The 18,312-nt window shown below is 43.3% G+C and overlaps 1 protein-coding gene across 1 annotated transcript in view; it reads right to left on the bottom strand.

The window, feature by feature from the left end:
- GRK3 (G protein-coupled receptor kinase 3) overlaps positions 1 to 16,160 on the bottom strand; it is a 111,491-nt gene extending 95,331 nt beyond the window's left edge. Inside the window, exon 1 of the mRNA XM_084649136.1 lies at positions 15,935 to 16,160. Coding sequence (XP_084505262.1) covers positions 15,935 to 16,047 — 113 coding nt within the window. The 5' untranslated portion in view covers positions 16,048 to 16,160. The remainder of the gene's footprint in view (positions 1 to 15,934) is intronic.
- Positions 16,161 to 18,312: the final 2,152 nt, after the last annotated feature.

The raw sequence follows: 18,312 nt of genomic DNA, 5'->3' as shown, positions 1-18,312 counted from the left end.
CATACATTTCTTTTCAGCTGTCTCTGTGGTAAATTATGGATGCAGTTAATTCATTTGGGATTAAATAATGACAAATAGTCTATATGCAACCAAGTATTTCTCTTCAAGTTAACAGACAAAACTATATAATTTACCAGATGCTAATCTGCATCTTATTATAACATCTCAAAATTGTATGAGCTTTTGATAATATAGGTCCTGATCATCCAGTTGGGTTGGTGCAGCCAAATGCTTATTCCCACCTGCGTCTGTCTGAGGGTCAGGCTCTAGTATGAACATTTATATCTGTTATATTCCTTTCCTGAGGGTCCCCTTTTTCCCCCCTTTCCTAATTCCCTTTTATTTCTATTAAAAATTAAATTAAAACTGAAAGATAAACACTTGAATATGTAGAACCATTACTGATACAAGACCAAAAAAGTTTACATTCACAGATAATTTTGCTACCTGTCCAAATGTGACTACCATATGTACAGGACCTGATGCAATCCTAACTGTGGCTTTTGAGTGCTACAACACATGTAATAAATCATCATCATCTATAGCACATCAAAGACATGATTAATTTTAGGCATATGAGCAGTCCTATTACCTTCAATGATAGTTTAATGAATTGGGGCCTCAAATAATATTTTGTTCATGACAGTTCAAAGCATCTTAGGTACTTATATGGCCCCCATCACCTGAGCATCTCACAACCTTTAAACTATTTATCTTCACAGCACCCCTGTAAGGCAGTACTATCATTCCCCATTTTACATTGAGCAAATGAGGTACAGAGGCAAAACGATTTGCCCAAGGTCACAAAGGAAATCTGTGACAGAGCAAGGAACTGAACCCTGGTCTCCCAAGCCATAGGCCAATGCCCTAATCACTGGGCATCCTTATTCACCAAGGAAGGGGAAGTGTAATAAATATGAGAGAGAGGGTATGCATATTCAGATAATAAAAGAAGATACAAAACCCAAAGAACACAGTCATCAAATACTAGGATGATAAAAAACAATAAAATACACAAAAACAATTAACTAAATTGTTTCTTTTACATATGAAATACAAAGGTAAACAAATTAAATTATGAAAAACTGTTTTTATAGCAAAGTTCCCCCGTCTTTATCATCTGTAACATTAAAGAGCTGGAGATCATAAGTGACCTCTGAAATATTTTGAGAACCAAGAGATAGTTATGTACTTTGATCTTTGTTAATTTGTTTAGTTTTTGTCTTTTTTATAACAAATAATCTGATTGATTCGAATCCTGGGAGAAGCATCAGTGATTTTAAAATACCAAACCTACTGCGGACATGTAAACGTAAATTTATTCTGTTTTTCCAATTTCATCAATGAGCACCCAGCTGCTACAGCAACAAGAACTTTATAAATCAGTAAAAACAAATAAAAAGGAGTGTCATTTCAGAAGTTCATAGCCCCAAACCTGAAATCCTTGTGTCACGGAATGACATACCTGGCTTTCAATATAGTATCTTAATTTTTTTAAAATTTCCTTACAATCAGCAAATTAAGACTGAAGAAATTTGCTCCTCCAACGACCCACTAGAGGTCCTCTCAACCCAAATGATTCTAAGCTCCAAAAGTCATCCCCCCTTTCAAAATTGTAAAGCTTCTCAACTGTATATTAAGCACACAGAGATATGTCAACACATATACTCTAAGTGAACTAATGTTCTCATTATGTGATTCATAATGATCTTTGTACTCAAGAAACAATGCCCTTGACCGGCAAGACTATAGCACTACACAGCTTTCCCTAGTTCTCCCCCATTGTAAAGTGGATACAAGACCAAAAGCCCAAGCAACTTCAGGTATACAAATCACTTCAATGAAGAAAAGTCATGACAAGTGAAATAAAAAGCTGTTGAGTGTTCATGCTTATAGTGTACCCACTATCCATGTTTCTTGGGTATTACTTGCATTATGGTTGCCAAAACCTGAAACAAATATAAAAGCATCTCAGTTTGCAAGAATATTTTTCTGAATTGGTATGTCAAGGATTTACCCTTTCAACGGAATGCTGGTACTGAGAAGGAAGAAGAGAGACAAACAGAACTCTTAGCTCCCACTGCAATTAAAACATTTGTTGATTTTAATGGTTTTTAAATCATCTCCAAGATGTATTTTTGGGATGGTAGAGAATTTGTATCAAAGATCCATGAACAATGCTTTTTGTCTTTTTATATCTATAAAGCGCTCTGGATATGCATGAAAGCTATTATAAGTATAAACACTAACTGAGATTCACAGAACTAAGGAGGTCCATTCAACCAAATGCAGAAGTAACTGAACTAAAACATGCTTCACAGCACCTCTAAGACAGGAATCTTTACACCTGCTTTCCAGAGAGGTAAATGTTTACCTGACATTAAGAAGATATAACAAACAACAGTTAAAACATGCTAAACAAATAAAGCTCCTGCCCCAAAGACCCTCATTGTAAAGGCACGAGTGGGTCAACACAGTACAATGTAAAACAAATACTGAGTGTCATGTGGCCACTATAGCTGAAATACTTCACAGAACAAGTGTATTTTTGAAAGTTTTTGAAGAAGAGGAAGTATGTATGGTTAAAAGGACACGGTCAATGCAAATCTGGCACAAAATTCAGGTTCATTAAGAATTGTTTTTTACAAAACCTAAAACCAACAGAAATGTTCCCATGATTTTTTTTAATTCCAGAGGAAATAGTTGGTTTTAAACAAATAAACATCCTTAGTTTGCAATCTAAACATGCAGCACTGAGAATGTGAAATAGAAACAGACTAAAAACAAATGTAAAATTTATTTAATTGATTTTTCATTCTTCCTTTGGGATTTTTGAGGTAATGATTTCCCTTTAATTGAGAGGTTATTTCAAGAATAAACAAAAACAAATGCACAAAATCAGGAGTGGACAAGGAAACAGTCAGGAGAGAAGATTAGGCAGACTACAGAGGAATGGTGTGGAGCGTTGAGGGCAGAGATATAAGTAGGGACAGAGGCATGGAGAACTCTGAATGTGAGGAGAAGCAGCAAACTGAATGTGGCAGAGAAGCCAGCCTGGACAGTTAAGAAGGGGAGAAACATTATCAAAAGAGTGTAAATGGAAAATTATCTTGACAGGATCAATTTGGATACAATGGGGAGATACTAGGGGCTGGAAAACAAAGAGAAGGCTGCTAGTGGTTAAAGCAGGAAATTACCAGAGCATAGAGTTGTGGCAGTCAGGACAAGAAAGAAGGGACTAATTTTTCAGATATAAAGAAAAAAGAAGCAGGATGGATGACACTAAGACCGTGAACTTGGGGAAGGGAAAGGAACAATGGTATGGTTGCTCGTGTTCACTTCCTGATTGATGACAAAAGTTGTGATGTGTCTTGTGGAACAGAAACTGAGCAGAACCTACAAAGGTGACTAGCAATGTGTCCCAGTAGAAGGCTATGTATGCTACGACATCTGTGCCAAGAGACACTAAAGTGATACTGGCTGGCTCGAGAAGACATCTAAAGGAGATGGCAAAGGTGATATCTGATCCCTTCAGCAAGGAGGTTCTCTCACATTTGGAAATAAGATTTATAATTGGTAGGTTTTTAGCTACTCCTCCTTTTCCAGATAGTAGCAGCAGCCAATGGTACAATTTGTCCATCTGTATCTGTCCAGGAAATTGCAACCTTTCTTCTTGGATGGGATCCAAACCACATTATTCAGGACATTTTCATCTCCAGGATCAGATTGCTGAAATGCACTCTGCATACGGCTGCTACTTAAAACCACTCAGAAACGTCAGCTGGTTTGGAACACAGCACCTCATTTATTGGCTAGTGTTTCTCACATACGGCATATTATATCTGCACTCCAACAACTTCACTGGCTTAAATTGTACCCAAAAACTAATAGTAAGTTTTGATTCACAGTCTGTAAGGCTGGCAATTCTGCTTCTCCCCTCGCTTTCCAGCCCAACAGGTGACTGATCATACATGGCACTCGATTTGACAGTCCCTCCTATTAACACACTGAAGGCAGACTGGAGGGCCCTCAACTTTGGAGTTTGCTTCCCCTGATAGTTTAACAGAGCTTGGTTTTGTCGATATTCAAGGCAAGACCTGTTTTTTTAGATGTTAGATAAACGCCTGTCAAGGAGAGTTTAGAGATAGTACTTAGTCCTGCCATGAATGCAGGGGACTGCACTAGATGACCTCTCTCAGTCCCTTCCAGTTCTACGACTATGATTCTACGTGTGCTTCAAAAAGTGACTAATTTGCCTGGACACGCAGCGTGAGGGGTGCTAAGGAGGTTTTTGTGCTTTTTAATGTGCAAAAGGGTTGTGTTTGCTCTTGCTGCGGGGGGGGAGGGAAGGGAGATATGCTGATATTGTGTCAATTTAGTTAGATTAAATGATGTGATTTAATTTATGCACCTGAAGGTTTCTGATAGGCACTTATAAACTGAAAAAATAATGTAGTTACTGATTAGAAAATTAAAGATTGTTTTACAGAAGCTTTCCCAAATGAGCAGCTGATTTATTTCAATGGGAATTAAGGGTTATGCATGTTCATTTTGTGATGCACCAGCTCCAGCATTCGGTTGGAAGCATTTCACTAAGGAAGGTCTTTGACAGTCATATCCCCAGTAATTATTCTTGTAAAGTTCATTATTTTGAAAAATGAATCTGCCTAAAATATTTCACATTAGAAATACCAAGTTTATATTTGGGGGTTCTGTATGTTCATGGCAGTTCTTTAATTCTCTATAGGCAATTTATTTAGCACTAATTACCGTTCCAGCATTTCCCAAAAGAACAGTGGCACCAGTAGTCTGTCTGAGTTAGACGCTGGCTCCCTAGATTAATAAAATACCATACATCCTCTGACATTTCACATAGGATAAGATTACATTAGCATTTTCTTCAAAATATCCCAATAAATCTAGGTGCAGCATCCCCACTCTGTTCCCAACACAGCACATACCACACTGATATTGTCCAATGTCACCCTCTTTCCCAAGATTTAATTTTATTCTTAATTAAATAACAAAGCCCCAGGCAGGGCTATACTTACAAACGTAAGTTTCGGATTTCTCTCCGAAGTCCTTTCTATTCCTCCCTCTTGCCTCAGAGAGACTAGCATTTTATGTTAGACAGGAGGATGGTCACATGGTCAGGGACTTAGGAGATCAAGGTTCAATTCCCAATTCTCCCAGAGACTTCCTGTGTGACCGTGAATGATTAATTTAATTTTTCTGAGCCCGAGTTCCCCATCTATCAAATGTGGCTAAGAATACTTCCTTTCTTCTTGCCTGTGTCTTTCTTGTCTACTTAGACTGCAAGCTCTTTGGGACAGGGATAGAATCATAGAATATCAGGGTTGGAAGGGACCTCAGGAGGTCATCTAGTCTAACCCCCTGCTCAAATCTCTCTTTTTGTGCGTTTCCACAAGTGCCTAGCAAAATTGGGCCCCTGTTCGTGGTTGGAGCCTTTAACATTACAGTAATATATATGACAGTCTGTGTTTCTGACTGAGCTAATAAGACCCAATAAGTTTGGTCAACAAGGCGTGTCAGCAAAATAGCCTACTCTTCCATACACAGTCCTGCACCCTGATGACTCAGTACAATTCCAAAATACAACTCTTTATGATGAGGAAGTGTTGCAGTTAAAAGCTAATTCCAACAGTAGAGTACAATTTACTCTTGATTTCCCTAGCTTTGTCTACACTAAACTGATTTGAGAAATCTCCCCTCTTTTCAGTACCATTGGAGCAGCACCTCTGCTGATCGCAAAGGGGGGGATTAGGTGGAATTGCTATTGTAGACAGATGACCCGAGTTTTTAATCACCGTTTTATCTAAATTCACTCTGAACAAGATTAAACCACACACCGGTAAAAACATCAGTGTCCTACCTTATGCTACTTGTGTTAATGCAATGAAAGGGAGATTTCCCCAAAACAAGCTTACGTGGACACAACCACCGAAAATTCAGCCCAGCCTTGTCTCTTACAGACTTGTGTGATATACCTCAGACTGCACAGTTTATTGTATTTGAATGTACAAACTAACCCGCTGTGAAACTTAGATGCTACCATGAATTACACTAAACCAAAATACATTATATTATTTTATCGCTACACTTGGTTGGTATGTTAAGTGAGCAAAAGCACATTTACAACACTTTTTCAGGTTTCAGACTAACAGCCGTGTTAGTCTGTATTCGCAAAAAGAAAAGGAGGACTTGTGGCACCTTAGAGACTAACCAATTTATTTGAGCATAAGCTTTCGTGAGCTACAGAAGTGAGCTGTAGCTCACGAAAGCTTATGCTCAAATAAATTGGTTAGTCTCTAAGGTGCCACAAGTACTCCTTTTCTTTTTGCGAACACTTTTTCAGTAATAATAAACAAATGGTTCTATCGTTGTCTATTAGAACCCTTTTATAACTCAGCTATAACATTTACTCTTTGGTAAAGTTTGGCCTACAAATTTAAAGCTAAAGAGTAATGTATTTTTCCACCAGTTAAAGAAAAACCTAATGATCCTGCTAAATTTCTTTTCATTAAATTATACTCATCATCAGGTCAAGATGCTTTTTGGTGATTATATCCCAATATTACTCCCAGTTCAAAAATAAAGTTTGGTGAAGCAACTAGATGCCTCAGGGGACTGGTAATTGGATACAGAACCTTTAGCTCATGAGGTCACTTCTTTGAATCAGTCCATGACAGTACTAAAGTCATAACAGAAAGTTATTATCATCTAATCACTGTAAGGTGGCTTGTGTGAAAGAAATAGGGTTTTATCCTTCCCTTTCAATTGTATATCTGCCACTGACTTCACTGGGAGAAGAATGAAGCCCTTAAGTAATCTCAGTCTAATTCATGGTTAACAGGTGTCCATATAAAAAAAAATACACCATCACAGCTGGCACTACAGTAGCATCTCAGCTGAGAGCAAGAGAGAGGTCTGATGAAGGCAGAGGCATGTTGGCCTAGTGGATATGGGTGAGCTTGCACATCAGCGCTGTTCCTGTTCTGTGGATATAGAAAGGATGTCCATCTTCAGTCTATCTGTCCACTCCCTATACAACCTCTACAATTTGCATTAAATAAGACATTTGCCAAGCAATTAATCAACAATACAGTCTGATCACTTAAGTATGCTAGGGAGAAAATGAAATATAATCATAATTTTTTGCATTTGAAATTAAGGTAACCGCACAGGGTTTGGACTAACAAGAGAAACAATCACCACTTCAAAAGCAGCAGTTGCAGCCTATCCAAATAATACTAGCCCTCCCCCAAATCAGCAGTAACTCTATTCCTAATGTTTAGTGAACATGACAAAACGACAGAGTACATTAATTTATCTGGTCATCTATCTGATTTCAAGCTGCAAAAACACCAACCAACCCATCAACCCCTCTGTACAACTTAGACTCTTTGGCCATGAAAAATACAACTCCATACTGCCACGCCTCAAAAGTATGTCCACTTAAGACTTGCTTCAGGAAACTGGTCCAGATTCTTACCATTCTCTCTACATTCTATTATTATATTTTTCAATTCTCACCCCCCCCATACACTTTTCCTTTACTTCTTTTTTAACTCTCAAGACAAACAATAGGATATGGTGTATTTACATAAGAAAATGGTTTACACCTCCCTTAAAATACAAAACAATTTAATTTAGAATATTTTTCATGGTCTTTCCTCTCTTCCTCTGTCTCACAAATGCTAAGTGAATTTGTTGTGTGTGAACACTGTCCAGCATATATTATTGATGTCTTTTGAAGCTAACCTAAAAATAAAACTCAAAATAAAAATAAATTAAAGTTTAAATAAAAAGCTGCAAAGTGATGTCAAATACTGACGAAAAAATCCTGCAAACTCCACATCTGGAGCATAAAATAAATTGGATTTAACACTAAAGTAACTTTAAAACAACTTGGGTTTTTTGTTTTGTTTTAAGAATGTGCCTATAACCTATAGATTCACCACTATATTAACCACAGATTTTGGTGTTCGGACTTCACACACCAAGAAGCTCTACGAAAGAAATGGGCAAAATTCATTACTGATATAAGTGGGTGCAACTGACCTCAATGGGAGTAACACAACCTTACATCAGCAATGAATTTATCCCAACACTTATACATATTGGGGTTTATCATTAAGCCATAAACCTGCAAACATTCAGACACATGCTTAGCTGCAAAGTGATGCACGTAGTCCCACTGAAGTCAATGGCACTCCTGACATATAGATTGGCACATGCTTGTTTGCAGGATCAGGGACTAATTTACTTTCTTTCCCCCATCATTGTTTTTTTAATCCATGCGGAATAATATTACATGTAAGAGATAGTGGCCAGAATGTCCGCTTTATATGCGGAGAAGGAAGAGTGGCAGCCTTGTTTGCTTGAATAATATATGGACTACGGGTAAAATTTTCAGAAGTGTGTAAGTCCCATTGACTTTTAATGACGGTTAGGCTCCTAAGGGTATGTCTATACTGCAGTTAAAAACCTGTGGCTGGCTTGTGCCAGATGACTCGGGCTAAGGGGCTGTTCAATTGCAGTGTAGACATATCCTGAGTCAATTTTCAAAATAGAATTTAGGCTCTTTTGAAAATGTTATCCTACATAGGCACACCCACACACACCACAGAAAGTTCTCTTGAACTATCACATTTATTAAGTGGAACTGGGTACAAACAACACATTATTTATTACAACAGTGCCTAGGACCCCTTGTCATGGACCAGGACACCGCTGCGTGAGGTGCTGTACAAACACAGCATGGCTCTGGCCCAAAAGAAATTACAATCTAAATATAAGAAAAGAGACAAAACAAATGGATAGAGACACACAAAGGTGGGGGAGCACTAAGAAACCATGAGACAATATCGGTCAGCATGCTAGGGAATGGTATCAGCACACCAGTGGCCTAACTATTGTTAAGTTTTTGTAGGCATCACAGCAGAGGAGAGTTTTAAGGATGGATTTAAAGGAGAATAAGGAGGCAGCTTCGCAGATGTTTACAGGAAGCCCCACCCAAGTGTGAGGAACCATATGGGACAAAGCACAAAGGGGACTGTTTGAAAATTTAACAACTGGGTGATGGAGGCTGTATCATTGGCCTATCGGAGGCAGAAGCTGACATTTCAACAGTGAATGAGACATGACAGATAGGGTGGGGATAGGTTGTAAAGGGCCTTAACGTGAAAACAAGCAGCTTATGTTTGATATGATAGAAAAAGGAGAGCCAGTGGAGGGATTCAAAGAGAGGTGACATGGTCAGAGCAATAGAATTCAGAATGGATATGAACGAGGCAATATGGCATTAGTCAAAGGCAGAGAAAAGGGTGCTGCAGTAATCAAGATGTGAGATGATGAGAGAATGGGCGAGAGTTTTAGCTGTGTGGATTGATAGGAAAGGCTGTATCTTAGAGATGTTGTGCAAAAAGAATATGCAAGATATAGACATAATGTGGCTGTGAGGACCTAGAGATAGTTTGTGTCAACGATGGTACCCAGGTTACAGGCCTGAGTGACAGGCACAATGATGATATTGTCCACAGTGATGAAGAAAAGAGGTGGGCTTGGGGGAAAAGAATAAGAGCTCTGTTGAGCCATGGAGAGCCTGAGTGGACAGCTAGACATCCACAAGGAGGTATCAGAGATACAGGCCAGGACTTGAGTTTGGACAGAAGGAGACAAGTCTGGAGTAGAGAATGAGACCTGTACATTGTCAGCACAAAGATGGCAGTTAAATTTGTGTTGTAAATGAGATTACCCAGAGATAAAATGTAAAGGGAGAAGAGAAGGGGGCCCAGGACGTTGCTGGGGAACCTCCACAGAAAGTTGGAAGGGGGATGAAGAGGATCCACTGAAGGCACAATTAGAGAGGTAAGAGGAGAACCAGGAGAGGGCAGAGTCACAAAAGCCAAGAGAGGGCAAGATTTCAAGGAGGAGGACATGGTCGATGGCGTCAAAGGCAGGTAACAGATCAAAGAGAAAGAGAATAGAGTACTGATTCTTAGCACTAGCTAGGGAGAAGTCATTAGACCCATGAGACTGAGCCAGCTGACCTGCCAGTCGCAGGTGTGCCACGGGTCTTTTATCCCTGTGTAGACATACTCCAACTCATGTTTGTATTGTAAGGGGAAAGAGACACAGAGACACAGGAGATGGGATGGGGTCACTGGGGCAAGTGGAGAAGTCAGAGGAGTAGAAGAGACAAAAAACTTCTGTGTTTGTGACAGGGCAGAAAAAGCAAAGATGCATGGATAGATGTAGCTTATGCTTTGTTACTACACCCTTTGTATTTGTATATTGAGAGCAAACCATGCTTAAGTGATATTTACAGAAACTAAATTAGAATGGTCACAACGTGCAGGGATGCTGTACAGCTGTTTCCCAACAGCGCAATTCCTTAAATTCATATTGGTTCTGGTTGTTCAATTTGCTGGATCATTATACAGTTATTTCTTAATAACGGTACATAATGTAAATCCCTTTTCTCAGAATGGCCAAGCCATTGCTAAGTAGAATGCAAACATGTATACAGTCACTTTGTGGCCTTTTGTCTAACAATTATTATTTAACAATTTCAGTAAATAATAATTTAAGAGTTCTTTATGTAAACTCAGTAATAACCCTACCTGCAGCCAATAATAGCAAATAAACTCTGAGGGTGAAGAGTTTAAGTCTTGGCACGCAGCCTTGGACTTTATTCGGTCTACAATATGGTTATTTCCTTGTAAACAGGAATGCCCCTCAAATTTTCATTACAATAAACTCATTTCATTTTGTGTCAGTTTTGTCTGAGGAAAATAAGATTGTGACAACAGGTATACCAGCTTCATTCAAATGACACGCTGCAATATAGTAGTAAAACATTTGCAATATTTCTTAGAGAGATAATGTGAGTGGAATAGCATGCTGTCACAAGACAATGGCTGCCTGTTACAGATAACTACCACAATTATGTATTGCTTTAAAAAAAGAATATTGCAGTGAGGCAAAGACCTTTTTTTTTTTTTCAAAGTGGGATCCAGTTATCCCATGTCAATGTTCTATTCCAAAGATCTTATTTCTGTTCTAACAAATGATTAAGGATGTAGATAGTCAGTCTCCATGACGGACAGTTGTGCAGTAGAACAACAGTTGCTTGCAGCCTAACATTTGAAAGCTGTGCTCTGACTCGCTTGATAAATTGCTATAGCACAAAACCAGAGAAATCAGAAATGTATTCATGAAAATATTTGGTCTCAAAATTGTACTGCAAAGAAGAGTTTTCTGTTCAGCTGGCTTTTTTAATTACGGTCTTAATTTATCAGGAGCGATCACAGAATCCATTTGCCACAGAAAAACTTGGAATTTGCATCTATGGAGAATCTTTAGTTTTTACATTTTGTGAAAAAATAAAAACATATACCGGGGAACCCCAATTATCTGATCTAATTGGGACCAGGGCCAGAGCAGATAATCAAAAATTCAGTTAATCAGGAAAATGAGCGAGGCTCAGGCTGTCAGCTTTAAAATTGTGAATATATCAATAAAACATTGCATTCAACTGATACCTATATATATCGTGGCTAGAAAAAAACTAAAGTTCAGAGTTTCATTTTATTTGCAGAAAAACATGGATTTTTGAATTTTTATTAGATAATTTTGAGGGTTTTATCACAGAAAACTAGGATCCCTGTTGAACAGTAAAGTAGGGTGTCAGACATGCATCTGACTGTCTGATTTATGTTATCTAAAATTTTACCAGTATATCAGTGACACACAAGATTGTAAATGCTCCTGGCATATCATGTACATTATAATGAAAGGGATCTAAAGAAAAACCCCAGAGCTCACTATGAAGACATCTGACACCAGGAAAGTTGTCAAAACTTCCTATTGAATGAGGAAATCCCTGTTTTCAGTTAAAAGTTCTGATGGTAATTTGTTCCCAACCATTTAAAGCACCCTTAGTTAAATCTCTGCTCTCATTTACACCTATGCCTCCTCATCCTCTTCCCACCTGCCAAGTCTCCTTAAATGTTCCCAGTCCCACTCTGGCACCTTTTCTATGCCATCATTTATACCTGCAACTTGCGTCCTCTTATTGTTTATTTCCTTCAAACCATGATGACTCAGCTGAGGATTACTGATGCTCATTTTAACAGCACAAATAATTTGCAACCAAACTGTTCAGTATCGCTATCGCCATGTAATTTAATTAAAGTTATCCTCATCTTCCCTCCCTGCTTCCCTCTTACTGTTTGTTAAATTCCCTTGTTGCACCTGGCTTCAATTTAGGCCCCAATTCTGCAAAGAAATATGCACATGAGCAATCTCATTGAAGTCAGATGCTTAATTCTTTGCAGAATCAAAGCACTAGGCTACAAGCTCTTTAGGGCAAGGACTTTGTCTACCTAGGAGTTTGTACAGCACTTGCCACAACAAGGCCCCAATCCAGACTGGAGCATCCAAACTCTACCATGATACAAACAGCAGTAGAATAATAATCTCCTTAAAGCACGCTTATTCAATGAAGCCGCCCAATCATGTTCTCTCCTACATGTTACCTTCATCCAAGCTTCCACCATCATTAGATGTATCATGTATGTCATTATATCTACAGAGCACCACGGAGAGTTGACACTGAACAAAATAATATATTTACCCATCATGTGGAAGAATGTAATACTATAAACATTTTAAATAAGGTCTCCAGGAGTTTGGTTAATATTATAGGATAAACTCTACCCTTGACGCATACAAATACTTTAAATTATTATTAGTGTTTACATACACCAAGAGAAAAATGTGTCCCTAAATCTCTCCAGTACAAAAATGTTTACTGGACTTTAAAAATGATTGGCAAGCTTTTTGTTGTTCGGGTTTTACACCCCCGCTGGTGTCCTGTTAATTCGATCATTCTTACAGTCTCTCAGCCTCTTGTGTTTTCCCTGCTTGGTATCCTCATTGCAAAACTTAGAATTCAAAGCATGGAGCTAGAGAGCTGTGTAAATATCTGGAAGAGAGAGTTCTAGTAATCTGTTATTTATGTTACACTTCATAAGTCTATACAGAGTGGTAGGGATGTGCTATCAGAACACCACAGCAGTTACACATGGTCAGTAACACTACAATACATGCAAAATTTGTCTGGTAAACCTTTACTTGTGGCATAATGCATAGAATAAAGGAGGGAACTTTGGGTTTTTTTATGCCAAGAAACAAAATATATCTATAAAGACAGAATAGCTAAGAATAGCAAGAGATTTTAGTAGAATTTCATAGTGTATACATAATGTGGGAATTTGGTTTCAGAGGAAAATCCAGTGTTGCCATTAAAGGGAAAAAGAGAGGAGGCAGCTATGGTCCTAATTCTGCAGCCATCACGGTGGAATCTGAATTCATACAAGTGGAGCTCATTGCAGAATCAGGTTCTGTTTTAGTTCAATACTTATACAACATATTCATTCTAACAGGCTTCTCTCCCACATCCCGCTGCTTTGATCTCAAATTTCTATGGACCACCAGAAAATGATTCTGCAGATCACAGCAGTTTGAGGATCAATTTATTAGATTACACCCAAAATGTATTATATTGCCACTCAACTAGTTTTTCAGCCAGTTACATAAATACTGAAGTCAAATAAATGCCTAGAAAATTCTTTTGAAAGAGAATATTTATATTTGCCAAAAAATGCTCCCAGATGTTGCTTTAAATAAATGCCTCAATCCAGACTCACTAATTATAATAATCACAATAGAGCAGTACTGAGTTATTGTATAATAACTTGGCACACTATAAGAGATCTGTGTTTTCTTTTTTATTTAGATCTCACTCGGGTATATTATCAGTGGACTCACATCTTCTCACCATATGCTATGTTCATCAAAAGCTACCTAAGATTGTTCTCCCCAGATCCCCATCTTCCATGCACAATGTAATTGGCATGCAAGCTGTGTACCTGTTCCTACTGAGATTGTCCAGAACTAGATTAATACTGTATCTTGTCTCATCACTCCTCGGCAAAAAGGTAACAGTAATAATAATGATGGCCCTTTTAACATTTAAATTAGACTATCTGCTTTTATCCCCCACCTTTGAGATTGTGTGCATGTAGGATTAGCTATTTAGTTAACTGGTGACAGGCATCCAGAGACCCTGTAGCTGGGTCTCTGGATGCCTGTCACCACCCCATACCCTCCATTTGCATGAACTGGGGTTACACTGCCTGGCAAAACTATTACCCCAAGCTCCTACAGTTTTATTTTTTTCTTTTTTGGATGGGCCAGTAAAATGTCATTCTTCTCCCCTTCCCCTTCCCCCCGCATCATCCCAGTAGATTAAGGCCACTGTCAGAGTGGCAAGCCAGTTTTATGGATGGACTGGTAAATGTATATGCACTTTTTGCAAGGCTGCGTTAAACCCTTGCACTCTGACATGGCTGGTACCTACGCTCTCTCCACCATCTCCTCACACCTTCAGGTTGGGTTACACCATGATATGAGTCTTCCAACCTCACCGCTGAGTTACACCTTGATGTACATCAGCCCCCAACCCTGACATCTGGGTTAGGCTCTGATCATGGCACATGCCCCATCTCACATATGGCATATGCCCATCACAAGGTTGGGGCTGGGAGAAGATCCCTGAGAGCCTGCGAACAAGGGGAGAATTGCATCCCTTTGGAGAGGAGCAAGGGGCGCAGACTCAACAACTATCCTCCTAGAAGACTCCGGTCTAAGAAGACCCTGTTGCCAGGGGTCTCGGGTGACGGGTTGTGTGGCTTTGGGGTCCCAGCACATAGGCTCCCCAAAACCAGCTGGCTCTGGGCACCAAGGGGAAGGGAGATGGGCAGCAGGTCCCTGGGAAATGGGGCTCCTGCAAAGGATGTTTCAGGCCCTGGAGGAATAGGGAGCAGAGCCACGCAGCAGGGCCAGATGGAACAAACAGTGCCTTGGGGAAGCTCCCCTCGCAGTTTAAGTGCCTGGTCTACCAGAGGTCAGCCCCCTTATGGGGGCTCTGGGGTCCCAGTTCCCAGGCTGTAGCTCAGGAAAGTAGGTCCCAGGACACGAGGCACTGTGTGGGGTGGGGGGTCCCTGGGACTTCGCAAAGTGCAGCAAAGGTCTATGGTGCATCCGGGCTGTCCCGCCACCGGGGGCTGGGGAGGGCCCCAGCTAGGGGTGCGGGAGGTCTCCAGGTTGGGGGCTGTGGGAGGGTCCAGCCAGGCAGTGGGGGGGGGCAGGGTTGGGGGTGCAGGGGTCCAGTCTGGGGGCAGCGGGAGGTCCGGGCTGGGAAGGGTCTGTGGCTCGGGGGGGTGGGGAGGGGGGAGTCCCAGGCCTCAGGGCTGCTGGGGGTAGCGGGGGCATCCCGGCCCGGCAGTATGGGGTCCCTGGGCTGGGGATGTGGGGATCCAGTCTGGGAACTTCAGGGGGTCTCCAAGCTAGGGGCTGCGGGGATCTAGTCTGTGGGTGCGGGTCCCGGGCTGGGGAATCCAGTCTGGGGGTGCGGGGGGGGTCCCGGCCAGGCAGTAGGGGGTCCCCGGGCTGGGGGTGTGGGGGTCCAGTCTGGGGACTTCAGGGGGTCTCCAAGCTGGGGGCTGTGGGGGTCCAGTCTGGGGGTGCGGGGGGGTCCCGGGCTTGGGGGGTCCAGTCTGGGGGTGCAGGGGGATCCCGGGCTTGGGGGGTCCAGTCTGGGGGTGCGGGGGGGATCCCGGGCTTGGGGGGTCCAGTCTGGGGGTGCGGGGGGGTCCCGGGCTTGGGGGGTCCAGTCTGGGGGTGCGGGGGGGTCCCGGGCTTGGGGGGTCCAGTCTGGGGGTGCGGGGGGGATCCCGGGCTTGGGGGGTCCAGTCTGGGGGTGCGGGGGGGATCCCGGGCTTGGGGGGTCCAGTCTGGGGGTGCGGAGGGGGGGGTCCCGGGCTGGGCTGGGCGGGGCTGGTACCTGGGCTCCGGCAGGCTGATCTTCTTGCTGGCCCGCGCCGCCGGGGTGCTCTTGCTCTTCTCCATCGCCATCAGGTAGCTGACATCGGCCAGCACCGCCTCCAGGTCCGCCATGTTCCCCGCTCCCCGCCGGGCTGCAGATGGAGGCGCCGCCGGGGGCAGCGACCCGCGGCTCCAACGGCCGCCGCGCGCGCGGGTGGGGGGGGAGGAGGCTCGCGCCGGCTGCGCGCGGGGCGCGGGGGGGGGAGGAGGCTCGCGCCGGCTGCGCGCGGGGGGGGGAGGCGGCTCGCGCCGGCTGCGCGAGGGGCGCGGGGGGGGGGGCTCAGGCCCCGGCTCTCTCCCCCGTCCCCACACGGGGGCCGAGCTCCGCCGCGCCCCGGCCCCGGGACGGGTGCCCCGGCCGCGCTGCCCGTTCAGGCGCCGCCGGGAGCCATGCCGCTGTCCCGGTCCGGGGTGCCGGGGCCGATCCAGGCGATGGCCCTAGAGCCGCCCCCTGGCCTCCCGCCCGGCCCCTGCGCCCATCTCCCCGGCGGCAGAGAAGCGGGGCGCCGGCGACCCCAAAGCGCCCCTGGGGCCAGCGGCCGCGAGGTCCCCCCCCCCCACGGCCCGGGCGGGCGGGGCGGCTCGGAGCCCGGCGGGCGCCCCCGGGACGCAGCCCCCCGGGACGCTCCCGTCGCCGCTCGACCCAGCCGCAGCGGGACGGGGAGCCCTGGCCCCGGGGCTTGCCGGGCAGCAGCCCCCGCGTGGGGCAGCGCCCGAGGCGGAGCCGCCACGCGTGTCCCCGTCCCCCCGCCGAGACCCCCTTCCCCGCCGCGGCCTCGGGCCAGTGGGTCCTTCTGCGGCCGCGGGGGGGGTCTTTTAATCGGCTGCTTGGGGAGCCCTGGTCTCCCCCTCCTGGCTGACAGCGCGGCGGCGGGGCCGGGGCCGGGGCTCGCGCCAAGACCCGGAGCTGGACTCTCGCCCCGCGCGGCTCCGTTCCCTGCGTGCCGGCGGCAGAGACTCCTCCTGCGGGGGTGCCGCTCGGGGCGGGGGGGGGGGCTCCCGGGTGATTACTTCATCTGCTGACAGCTAAACCGACTGCAGTGAAATTTACTATGAAATATGGGGGGGGGGGGCTGGACTCCTACATGCGGCTTAAGATTTTAACACAAGGCAAGAAATGTAAATGCGGGGGGGCCATAACTTAAGAGGTATTGTGCGAATGCCTAAAGGAAACATTTAAAGTGGGTTCTTTCCTGCTCCTTCGTTTATAAAGAGTAAGGAGTGATTTATAACGTTTTCCGTCCCTCACACATGATTTTTGTTTTGTTTTTCCGTCGAAGTAGCAGGAGTCTCAAGTATTGACCACCCAGGATTTTGCTGAAAGTCATAAAAAGGGACGGAATGCTAACATCACAACAGATGGATTTCACGGGGGCTCTGCAGTGGGTGCAGAATTCACCCCCATGCATCAGATTCCAGGACTGGGGTCTAACACACACCCAGATTAGACATCTCCTTTTCCTGCAATTGAGGGCTAGGAAGCTTGCAGCTCAAGTTTCAGTGTATTGTGATGTCAATATCCATTAGTTCTGTAGTCCTCTACCAAAAACATCAAGACCAGCTATTTCTAAAGTTAGGTTTTTTTTTTAAAAGGCAGAAAAAATTCTTTGAGACTGTCTTTACACATCATAAAGAAGCAATAATGGGTACAAACACAGTGTCCTTTGGTTGGTTTTGCTTTACAGCTCACCTTTTGTGCTTCAAATATAGTATAACTTTGTTCCTTTTAAGGGACATTTCTTCAAACATGTTGGCCAACAGGCAAATGAAAGGCTACAAGTTTCTGAAGTTTTAAATTAAGCTGGTTTTGAGTTCTTTATAGGTGCCCCTTTGCCCACTACTTCTATATAAAAGTTAGTGATCTGATTAAAGCTATGTCAACTATACATCAGATGATTTAAATGACCTATTTAATCTAGACACAATTTTAAAAGTAGTGTTTTAATTTCCATATGTCCGTTGAGCTGGCACTGAAAGCTGAATCTGGTGAGTACTGTAATTTGTTTTCCATAAATCCTCAGATTCAAACCAAGCCCATCTCTTGTATTCTAAACTCTATGTCAGTGACTTAACATTTTTGTGGTTGCAGGGTAAAAAGCCATGAAACCTGGATACCCGCATACCAAGGTAAAAAACAAAACCATTAACCTGTATACCAGCAGTTCTGTATAACACAAAAATGTGCTTCTCAGGCTCACTTGCGAAAAGTGCTGACCACTCTAGTCTTACCCCAATCCAGCAAACAGCCTAAACGTGCTTAACCATTGTCATCAGTTAGACTACTTACCTGCATGAAGTTGAGCCCCTACAAGGCCTAATTAGGTAAAGTTAGTAAAA

This window comes from Lepidochelys olivacea (genome assembly GCF_965140295.1).
Source record: "Lepidochelys olivacea isolate rLepOli2 genome assembly, chromosome: 15".
NCBI lineage: Eukaryota > Metazoa > Chordata > Testudines > Cheloniidae > Lepidochelys > Lepidochelys olivacea.
This window is presented reverse-complemented; position numbering and strand designations above follow the sequence as displayed.